The sequence below is a fragment of the Panicum virgatum genome, chromosome 1N, assembly GCF_016808335.1.
Source record: "Panicum virgatum strain AP13 chromosome 1N, P.virgatum_v5, whole genome shotgun sequence".
Taxonomy (NCBI): Eukaryota; Viridiplantae; Streptophyta; class Magnoliopsida; order Poales; family Poaceae; genus Panicum; species Panicum virgatum.
In genome coordinates this window covers 51,173,722-51,185,201 of record NC_053145.1, presented here as the reverse complement: position 1 = coordinate 51,185,201, position 11,480 = coordinate 51,173,722, and the positions used below count along the sequence as shown (strand labels likewise).

Genomic DNA, 11,480 nt, shown 5'->3' with positions numbered 1-11,480 from the left:
TGTCCGGCCGCCCCAAGCCCGTCCGAGCCAACAAACGGGTAGAGCTCAGTCTCCTCTAGCTCCTCCCCCACTTCCTCCTCGCCGCTGGATTTCGGCCGAGAAAGGCCGCCCCTACCCTCCCCCTTCTTCAACCTTCGCCCAGGGACCTACTTGTGAATATTTTTAGGTTTCCAGGGGGTTTTCCGTATGAATCCAGGGGCCTGTCTGCGTTTCTTTTATTCGTTTTTGTTTTCCAAAACAGTGAACTTGTGAAATCGATATAAATTCGCAGAAAAATCGGAAAAATGCAAACTCAATTGATCTGAGTTCTTTGTTAATAGATCTACAACTTTTATTACATGCACTTTTTAATTTGCTCACTGGTTTTAATTCTAGATTAAATACAAATTTATTAGGCACTTAATTAGATCTCAAGTTCTATACACTGCATGGCTACCAGTTTTGGTCAGTATGTTTCATATTAGAAGATTAGTCTTGTGTAAAAGTTTGGTCATCATTTGACACACCTAGCTATAGGTTTTATTTAGGACTTGATGTATGCCTAGGATAAATAGTTTTATTTATTCAAGTTGTTATGTTATGATTCATGGGTTGAAACTTTTACAGTACCTTTAGTTTGGTTCCCAGTTTCTACAGAAAAAGTTTGAGAATTTTTAGTTAAACCAAACTGGACCGAATGATTTTTGGTAAGGAAAAATACATTAAATCAAGAAAAAATAGTTCCTATGCATGGAAAAACATGATATTTTGACCATAGGTCTACTATGTTCACCTAATACCTCTGTAAAAATTTGAGGCTCACTATCTCAGTATAATGGTCTGTATAAATTAATCTTGATCTATGCCACTATAGTTTGCTTAATTTCTCATGCCTTGTGTAATACTCAGTTAAATCTGAAATTTTTACAGCAGCTTCATAATAGGATCATCAACATTTAATTTAAGTTTCATTACCAGTACTTGCTTGGTTTGACCTGTACAATTTATTGTTTTTCTAGTAGTAGCAGCTTATGCTAGTTTTGATAATTAATATACTTGATGAAAATGGTTGAAAATTTGACAGCAAGTTTGTACTCACGTAGTGTACTTTGCATAAAAATTTCACCTTCAGAATTTATCCCTAGTAGCAGTTTTATTTAATCCATGCTCACTTTTAAAAAATGGCAATTCTAAAATTGCAACTCCTACTTGCTTAATGAGTTTAGTGAAATTTATTAACTACTCAATTAATGAATGCCCCTTAATGATAGTAAAGTTATTCCATAGTTATAACTTGAGTGGTGTTGTAAATAGTTATATATCTTTTACCATCAATGCAACTCATGCATGAGCATTACATATAGATACGACTACTCTCGCTGACGGTACGTACGAGCTGGTGCCGAAGTCCGAGAGTGAGCAGCGTGAAGCTCAAGTTAATCTAATTGAAATTGCTGAAGACTTGAACCAAAGTTCAGAAGAGCCCAAGGCTAGCTCCGCTCAGGAAGGCAAGCCCCGGAGCATGTCCTATCTATTTTAAATTTATACAACTACTTATATTCCTATCTACTTGTGCATTTAAGTTTGTAGTAATTATTTGGAACCCTAGTTGCATAATCTTAAGTATATATATTTGAATACTAGCATGTATAGGTCGCTAGTTGGCTATGCTAATGGTTCGGTAGAAGTCGAGTGATTTCCTGTCACTCGCGAGAATTATAGGAGTTGGATGTTTACTACACACTGCAATATAAGGTTTACGGGCGGGGTTGTTGTACTTGTGATACCCCGTCTGTTTAGTGAAAATGGATAAGGCCGCGGTATGTGGTAGTGGTGGTTAAGCGTTTGAACGTACTAACCACATGCCGAGAAATATGGTAATCGGTAAGCTTAAGTATCTGATTGACCCGGGGAGTGGACTTTTCCCTCACCCTCTTTGAACGTTGTTTCTCATGCGGCCACATGCGGGTGCAAGCGTGGTCACGACCCGGCGTCGACCGTGGCGTGGGCTCTTGTAGTCGAAGGGGGTGACCCTGATCCATAAGCCGGAAAGAAAGGGGAAAAGTCGCGTGGGTGACTGGGTCTCCATGCGTGTGTGTTAGGTCTGCCTTGCAAGGTTAACAAATTTGATTCGAATCGTCCGTCTCTCACGGATATTGGGACTGGTTAATCCTTTTGCCACATAGAGTAACAAGTGGAATGTATAATGATGAATCTGGTGGGATGATGAAAGATAATTTTTTTCTACCATATATGCTATTAGATAGATGCTAATGTAGAATGGTTAAGTGAACTAGAACTTGAAAGCTAAAATCTGAAAATAAGGACTTACTCTTTATTATTTTTCGGCAAAAGTAAACCCCTCCAGCAAAAAGCCTTGCATGTCTAGTTAGAGGACTAAGTATATCCTAGTCGGGTAAGCCTTGCTGAATATTAGTATACTCAGCCTTACTTGTGGCTCAACTTTATTTTCAGGTGATACGTTTGAAGATCAGATAGCTAGCTTGACTTGGTCGTGTACTTTGCCTCCTGGTTGGTCGGTGGAGTGGGATACGACTCCGGCCAATGATAACAATGCCGAGTGATGTCATGTACGGGCTTCATCGTGACATCTTATATCGTCGTTTAGAACTCGTTTTATTTCTGCTGCAGTTGAACTCTGAACTACTTTCATTTTGAATTTCAAGTACCTTTATGAGATTTCGAACTTGGTTTGTAATAATTAAGTTAAAACTCTGTAATGTAATATATTTGTGAAATGTTGTACTCTTTGTACTCACCTTCGTATGAGTTGCATGTAAGCTTTGGGTTCGATCGACGCTCTGGTGGATTCTTCGGGACTTTACCCGACAGCACTGCCGGATTACTCCGTTTGAAGTGCGTGTTAGCCGGGATTACCTTTAGAGTGATGGTTAGCGCACTTGAGCCGGATTAATTTGGGCGGTTCTGCCACACCCGGGTCCTGGCCCGCCCCGTACGGGCGCCCATCTTCATGGACGGTCGTTCTGGGCGTGGGCCCCCAGCCGCGCTTGGCTGACGTCGCCGGCTGACGCCGCTGGTGGGCCATCTTCCTTTGACCACATATTTGTCCGGGGTTATGGGTACCCCATTCCCATTGCGCTGACATTAATGATAAGATTTCATTCCAAAAAAATATGAGTCATGTTAAAATTCTAAATATTTAAATTAATATGATTTTTTCCAATGCAACTATTACATATACAGATTTTTGTAGAACATATAACTTAGCAAGTTACCAGGATAATAGAAAAAGGCGGAAAGCTACGGCATAATCAAGGTACGTACTGTAGGAATATGGGGTAGCAAAAACAAAAATTTTCTACCGCATAAACCAGGATTACTGCAGTTATAGATCACGGGATTACCACTAGACGCACGGATGCGAAACTTTTGTCGCGCATCGATGTAGTCGAACAGATGGAAGCCGGCAGTGCAGTTGCGAGAACCTCCTCACGTGCGGCTCGTTCTTGTGCAGCAGATGCGGCACCTTCAAGGTATCCACACGTACGGGAAGAAGCGTCGCGATCCGGACTGCTAGGTCCGCGAAGGCGACCTAGGGCTTGGGCGCACAGAAAAACAGCTAGGGTTCTTAGGCGCCACCCTCCTCTGTTTATATAGCCCCTTAGGTAGGCTGCCTTGGGCCCCACCTTGGGCGCCCCTCTTTTGGGCCGAAAAGGCCCATTAGTGCACCTAAGCCCAGTCTAATTCGGATCTCATCCTTATTAGGCTTCTTTCCCTTAAGTGTGTGACTCTATGGGCTCATATGCGAATAGACATGGCCCAAGTACTCTTACTCGGCCCAATAGTAGACAGTGGCCTCTAGCAAGACATGTCAACTCCTATACGCACACAAAGATCATATCAGACGAGCCGCCACAATATCATATACATGTTGTTCCCTTTGCCTCACGATATTTGGTCTAACTTAAAGCCGACCACTCTTTCTCGATCCTGTGATTCGGAATCCTTCGTTAACTCTTAACCCCAGCATGGCCATGTATTTCCTGATCCGAATCACTCGAGGGGCCCAGAGACATCTCTCTTGTAGAGAGGGGCAAATCCCATCTTGACCGACTATGTCTCACAGCATGCTTCTTGACAGACCCGAAAGCCACCTTTATGACTACCCTGTTACGGTGCAGCGTTTGATGGCTCCTAAGTAAGTCGGTTCACATCTTGAGTACATACGACGATCTCAGGTCTTAGTACACAGTGTACATATTGTGTAATGAGAAATCACCATCTCTCGTGTTGGGTTAGTTCAGACTCATGTCCCACATGAGGCCACATTATTAGTTTGACATCTACATGTCCATGACTTGTGAAACATAGTCATCAACTAATATATGTGCTAGTCTAATATCCATGTGTGTCCTCACATGAACTCCGACTAGGAACAGCTTTAGAATAACCATTCAAGTAAAGAGTCTCACAGACAATTCACATAATTGTCAATCAATACAAGTTGCCTTTCATGGATATTCAAGGAACACTTCATTAATCATGAATATAAGGAAATATGATCATCTCTATGATTGCCTCTAGGGCATATTTCCAACACGTACTACAATCACTTAACATAGAGAAGCAAGTCTTCTTCTTCCTTAAACAAAAGATAAAATCATTTAGCCCTGAAGAAGAAATTAATACGTGATAAATGATATAGACATTTGCGTTGGTTGAAATCAAGGTATCACAGTATTATTTTTTTAAAAAATATTCATGGAGACATTATGATTAAGGCGACTAGAAATCAGTGGGACTATGAAAATATTTTGGTAGTATGGTATAAGCTAAGAAACCGATCACGTACAGGAACGGTGACACGTAGTTTTTTTTTTTTTTTGTTATTAAACGGTTGGGAGGGAAGTTGAAACATCTTAAACATATGATGTTGGATATTTTCTTTCTTTGTTTTTATAACCAAGGAGGAAATCTGTATAATAATGGGTAAACAGCATAAAATGGTTGCTTGCATCTGTTTATCATCAGCAGTTTTATGTTGATATTTATACGGTATTGATATTGATATAATCGTATAGGAGTATGTTCGGCCCAAAAGAATAATTACCATATGAACCAACATTGTCGGGCCATCTGGCCCAGTTCGTGGGCCACGGTCTGGTTTCTAGGCCGTGTTCTAAAACTAGCTGCTCGGATCCCGGGCCGACAGTCTGATGCGGCCCATCGCTCTTGACTGGGCTGGGAAAGCAGTGAGCCTTTCCGGCTTTCCCGGTGTAAAGGCCGTGCGCGCAGCAGCGCACCACGACCGAGAGCCGACGGATCTCAACCAGGGATGTTGGTGGTGGTTGCCTGGTTGGTGGGAGAAAAGGACCCCGCGCAACGTGCACCAACCCTCCTGTACACCCCCGGCACACCAAACCAAGTACCAACCCATTTCGAAAAAAAAACGAAGGCAGACCCACATGTCAGAGATACCACCAAGTATCACGTCGCGTACGGGTAGCACGCAGGGTTGGAGGGACTACGCTCCACAGTCCTCACACATGTGACGTCCACCAACCCCCAACGAACACGAGGAGGGTGACAGGTGGGCCAGCCGGGGTTTGGGCGAGCCCAACTAAAACCCCGCACCCATCACCACCAGTCCACCACACCACTTCTCTCGTCTCTCCCCCGCCTCGCCCCCACGAACCCGGAGCCCTCGCCCGCCCAACAGAAGCCTCAGATCTCCGTCGCCAGCGCCGCCGCTCCGTTCGTGTGGAGGCGAGAGGAGAGGAAATGGCGAGCGAGGGCGTGCTCCTGGGGATGGGCAACCCCCTCCTCGACATCTCCGCCGTCGTCGACGACGCCTTCCTCACGAAGTAAGCACTCGCCTCGTCTCCTCCCCGTCTGATCTGTTTTTAGGAACTATTTACTCCTAGTCCGAGTGGTTTGGTCTTTTTTATTTGGCGGTTTCGCAGCGTAGTCTCATCAGATCCGCGACGGGGACGCTGTCGTTTTGCCTGCAACTTAGTCTTAGATGCATGCACGTGCAGCACGAGACACTAAGACAGGCATCTGTATGGGGCACTGATCCGAAATTGTTTAATTGACCAAGCACCGCAGCGATCAGCGGGCGCTGTCGCTTCGCGGCAATTCATTGTTACATGGACGTTGCTGTTGCTCGTCCAATTTTAGGCTAGATCTCGAAGTTTAGTGGGGGGCTATATGATTGTCTCTGCTTTCGTTGGTGGCATCAATGCCCTGCTGCTTGATTATTAGTCCTAGCTTGCTAGTTGGGTGCTGCAATAAGGATGTGATACTGACCTACTCACCACTGCTGATTTAGGTATGACATCAAGCTCAACAATGCCATTCTGGCCGAGGAGAAGCACTTGCCTATGTAAGTATATGTATTGCCGATGCTTTTATATACTGATGTCATTATTTTTTGGTATTTTTTCTTCTCAAGCTGTGACTAGTTATTTGTTATAAACTGCAAAGCTGAACACTTCAATTTACTTAGAAGGCATGCAACCACCCTTCTATTGTGTAAGATTGTATGCTGTTGTTTAATAAGGTGGTTTTTGACAGGTATGATGAGTTGGCCAGCAAGAGCAATGTTGACTATATTGCCGGAGGTAATGCTTCTTAACACGTATATGCAGTAATCCAGTACATGAACTGCTACAGCTTGGTGACCCTTCTGATTTATTGTGTCTTCATTCTTTTCATTCTTACAGGAGCCACCCAAAACTCTATCAGGGTTGCCCAAGTAAGCTCTTAATCTACTAAAATGCTAAGAATAGAAAACTGTAGCTGCATCAGTTTGTTGATGGCATGTCATGGTTTTCAGTGGATGCTTCAAACTCCTGGTGCAACGAGTTACATGGGATGCATCGGAAAGGACAAATTTGGTGAGGAGATGAAGAAGAATGCTCAAGCTGCAGGAGTTACTGTTAGTTCTTAATCTCCCCTTTTCATGCTATTATATACTGTAATTTTCTGCTTTGTCGGTTATTTGACTAATGTGGCCTTGATCTTGTTGCATGCTCACTCAGGCTCACTACTACGAGGATGAGACTGCTCCTACAGGCACATGTGCTGTATGCGTCGTTGGCGGTGAAAGGTTTGTGTCCAAAAATCATTTATGTGGTTTTGATGCATACTCCCTCCGTCCCGCAAAAAGTGTAGTTTTAGAAAATTTCAGACACATTACTCATCCAAAGAAATGACTTTGTTGCCCCTAATTACTTCAACCAATTATGATTGAAAACCATGTTATTTATTTGATTTTCTGGATCCTCAATGAATGCTTATGCATTGGAACTAGAAAAGTAATATCTACTAAATATTTGATTGGCTCTATGCATTTTCCTATGCAATGCTTTCTTGGTACTTGATACTACTTTAATGAAATAGATCTCATTACAAGCTAAAATTACACTCTTTGTGGACAAAATTTGAATGCTAAAACTACACTCTTTGTGGGACGGAGGGAGTAGCTTTTATTGTTAGTAGCAATGCCTTTGCATTTCATTTAATAACTATTAGATAGAAATATTGCACAATTCCAATAATCTATGCTCATATTATCCTCTCCTTGATCCTCTGTTGTTGTCTCTTTGTCACTCTGGCTCTTCTTTGCACATCAAAATTAGATATGGATCAATTTATTGGCCTTTTCTATTGTATGCTACAACTAGGCATCTTCCAACTCTGTTCACTATTCATGTGTCTGTGCTATTGCATACACAAAGTGCATAAGTTTTAGAAAGCTGTTGGATTTTTGTTCATTCATTCTTGCCAAAAACATGTCCTAACACTATAGAATGTGTAATGTTTGTAGTTTGGTAAAATACTATCCTAGTATCATCTGTTGTGCCAAGGAATTTGAACTTTTTTCTACTGTTCCATTTCACAAGATTATGATTTATCAAACACTTCCTTCTACAAGAATATCAGTTATATCTTTCTGTAACCAGGTCATTGGTTGCAAATCTGTCGGCAGCAAACTGTTACAAATCTGAGCATCTAAAGAGACCAGAGAACTGGGCACTAGGTATAATACTCAATACATTTATTGAGCTCAGGTTGATTTTTTAGCTAAAACTGTGCTCATCAGTTTAATATCGAAATTGAAATTCTGAAGTTTATCAATACTATACAAATTCTGTCAATATGTCTATGTCATGAACTAGTACAATACTGGTCACAAATTATTGGTTCAGTTATATAAGATCAGATCAACATTAGTATTTATATTTACACATTTTAGAGCACTCTAGCAGGTGACACTGCTAGTCTACTACCGTTGTCCATTTATTGTGGAGAAGATGCCAATATGGATTGTACTCTTATTTCAAGTTTCACTGTTGAAATGAGTCATTACATTATTTTGCGAGTTGAAATAATCTTCATGAACAAAGTTGATTTGTTGTTAACAAAAGTTTTAGCACAGAATGCTTTACTGTTAACAGTTCGCTTTATTTAAGCTCTGCTATCTGAAACTGTGCTATTTCTTTTTTACTGAACTACACCATTATTGATGACAGTTGAGAAGGCAAAATACATCTACATTGCTGGATTTTTCCTTACGGTGTCGCCTGATTCTATTCAGCTAGTTGCTGAGCATGCTGCAGCAAACAACAAGGTAAGTGTGTTTTTATGAAATTGCCCCTTCAAAATTTTTGCTAGAGTTTAATTGATCTTTTATTTTCAGGTGTTCCTGATGAACCTTTCTGCTCCCTTCATCTGTGAGTTTTTCCGTGATGCCCAAGAGAAGGTTCTCCCGTAAGTGTTATCTTCTATACCATAACATTCACTATTTTGAATTTCATCTGAGACTGCATATAGCAACCCAAGTAAAAATATATAAAGCAATGCTCTTTCTTGTCAAGACATTTTCCTATGTTCAGCACATGCGAATCTTCTGGTCTCGATTAAACTTCTGTTGTGGCATTGAGGACCTTACTTTGTACTTCATTGCCTGTGCATTTTAAATCATTTTAAAGATGTATTTGCCACTTATTACCAATATAGGTATGTTGACTACATCTTCGGAAATGAAACTGAGGCAAAGATCTTCGCCAAAGTCCGTGGTTGGGAGGTAGTTACTGATTAGTATTCTATACTCCTACAATACTATCTCCATTCTTTTCGAAATAAAGACTGCCTCCACTGTTACATACATGAAGTTTAGGACAAGCTAAATAGTTCAGAAATATCTAATCACGATAAATCGTATGTCTTTGGTGATTACTATGCTGATTAATTACCTATAATAAATTGTAGACTGAGAATATTGAGGAGATTGCTTTGAAGATCTCCCAGCTTCCTCTGGCTTCAGGCAAACAAAAGAGGATTGCTGTCATTACTCAGGGTGCTGATCCAGTTGTTGTTGCTGAGGATGGAAAGGTATATGTTCTTGTCACTTCAATGCTTGGCATTATAACAATTTGCTATCGCAATCATTAAGTGACAGATGCATAGGCTTTGATAAGCTAGTGTCAAATAAAAGTCATATTCTTTGCCCCACCTTGGTTAAATATACAGGCTTTCGCATGTTGGACATGGAAAGTTCTACGTTGAATATGCTTTTGGAAACTAAGCTGAATGCACAGCAATTGTTTACTTGCTCAATGATTTTGCATCTGTAGTTTTTCCTTTTCTTTTTAATTAAGGGCTAGTTGGGAAACTTGAATCCCCTTAGGATCCCTGATTTTCCCAGTGTGAGCAATCCATGGGGATGTTATTTGAATAAGACATTTAGTTCTTGATGGGAGGTTTTCCTTCCTTGGGTTTAGCTTCCGCTTGCTTCCAAGTTAGGCCTAAGAGTTGATATCTGCCATCTTGAGTGTTTTCGTCCAAGCTGTTGAATATTAAGAAGTAACTCTTGTGTTGATAATAGGTGAAAACATTCCCTGTTATCCTATTGCCCAAGGAGAAGCTTGTCGACACCAACGGTGCAGGTACATTTTTCTTTAGTCGGTTGATTTGTGTTCTTGGTTCAGAGAAATATTTGTTTCTGATTTCTCTCTTGAATGCTAGTTGATGTGTTTTCTAAAAAGGCTTCTTAACAATGTTAATCATCGGTATATTTGTAGATGCGTTCTAGGATAACTTAGGATGATTTTTCACACAAGCTAGTCATCAATATTCTTTTGTATTCTATGTGATAAATTAATTCCAAATACTCCAGAGTCCATATATGCAGTTGTCATGTTATGACAGTGCTTATCATCAGTATATCGATAGATGCCTTCTAGGATTACTTGAAATGGTTTTCCACACAAGCTAATAATCAGTCTTCTTTTGTATTCTCTGATAAATTAATTCGAAATACTTCGTAATCCATGTACACTCAGTTATCATGTTATGACTCGGTATGTTCTAGTAACTGCGGTAAAGTGCGTGGCACAAACCCTCTAAAATAGAACAGCAACTCAAATATGGATAAAGGCCAGCAAATGGGTTTGATTTGAGGGTTCTGTACATTTTATCTGCCGCTCCTAACAAGCAACCTTGGTGTTCTGCAGGTGACGCCTTCGTTGGAGGCTTCCTCTCTCAGTTGGTCCAGGGCAAGAGCATCGAAGACTGCGTGAGGGCCGGTTGCTACGCTGCCAATGTCATCATCCAGCGCTCTGGCTGCACGTACCCTGAGAAGCCAGACTTCAACTAGAGCAAACTCAGGCACGCCATGAGAGGGATCGTTATAGGCAAACTTATTCTTAACCGCTGAGTGGTTCGGTGTGTTCAACCTGTATTCTTCCGAGGCAGGCTTCTTCTGATCCGGCCAATATTTTTGCCGTGATATTTGTTGCACAACTATAAACGTCGATGTTGTCTCTGTATAAGGCAGGATTTGCCAGCGTGCTGTGTTGCTTCGCTGATGCTTGCAATGCAATCAGAATGGGTGAGGTCAAGCGATATATATGTTGCTCCTTTTTGTTGTGTTGCGTTGTTTCTTCCTCATGTTCCACCCCTAGCAGGCTAGAATCATCATTGCCCCAATTAGGTGGGCCCATGTTTGAACTAAAGGTTGATTGGCTTTGCTAGTACGACAAATTTTTTTTGTTTGAAAAGTTTGCGGGAGCACAGTTATGTCATTTAAGGATGAGGCAGCAAGCAGGTTTTTACAAGGTTAATATTACATGGATAAAAACAACTCAATCTTAGCAATACGAAGCTTAAGCTTAAACATCAACACTATTGGGTGGGAAGGGAGGGAAGGCATGCCGATGCTATATATCTTTCCGAAATTTTTTTTCTTGCCCATCTTCGCATCCCTCCTCATCCATGCTGTCATCGCCTCCTGCTCCTCACGTCCATGCTTCCGATTTCAACATTTGTATGTACAATAGTAACAATTAATATATAAATAGAATATTTCAAGAATTATTGTATCTATTCTTCACTTGAAGAACTTTATTCTATGAGCATTCTTTGAAATAAAATCTTTCCACTGCTCCTTTCTGAGATTCAATTAGTTCATGTATTCTTTGTCTCTTTCTACTTTGATAGCCGGAATTATATTT

At 41.1% G+C, this 11,480-nt stretch overlaps 1 protein-coding gene across 1 annotated transcript; it reads left to right on the top strand.

Moving 5' to 3' along the window:
- The first annotated feature begins 5,426 nt into the window (after positions 1 to 5,426).
- LOC120656503 (adenosine kinase 2-like) lies at positions 5,427 to 10,887 on the top strand. The gene is made up of 13 exons (XM_039934606.1): positions 5,427 to 5,825; positions 6,293 to 6,346; positions 6,538 to 6,584; positions 6,687 to 6,718; positions 6,800 to 6,901; positions 7,005 to 7,072; positions 7,929 to 8,005; positions 8,499 to 8,596; positions 8,666 to 8,736; positions 8,986 to 9,052; positions 9,238 to 9,360; positions 9,854 to 9,914; positions 10,482 to 10,887. Exons 1-13 carry the CDS (start codon positions 5,743 to 5,745, stop codon positions 10,622 to 10,624), a joined length of 1,026 nt encoding a protein of 341 aa, XP_039790540.1. The 5' UTR covers positions 5,427 to 5,742; the 3' UTR covers positions 10,625 to 10,887.
- The last annotated feature ends 593 nt before the right edge of the window (positions 10,888 to 11,480 follow it).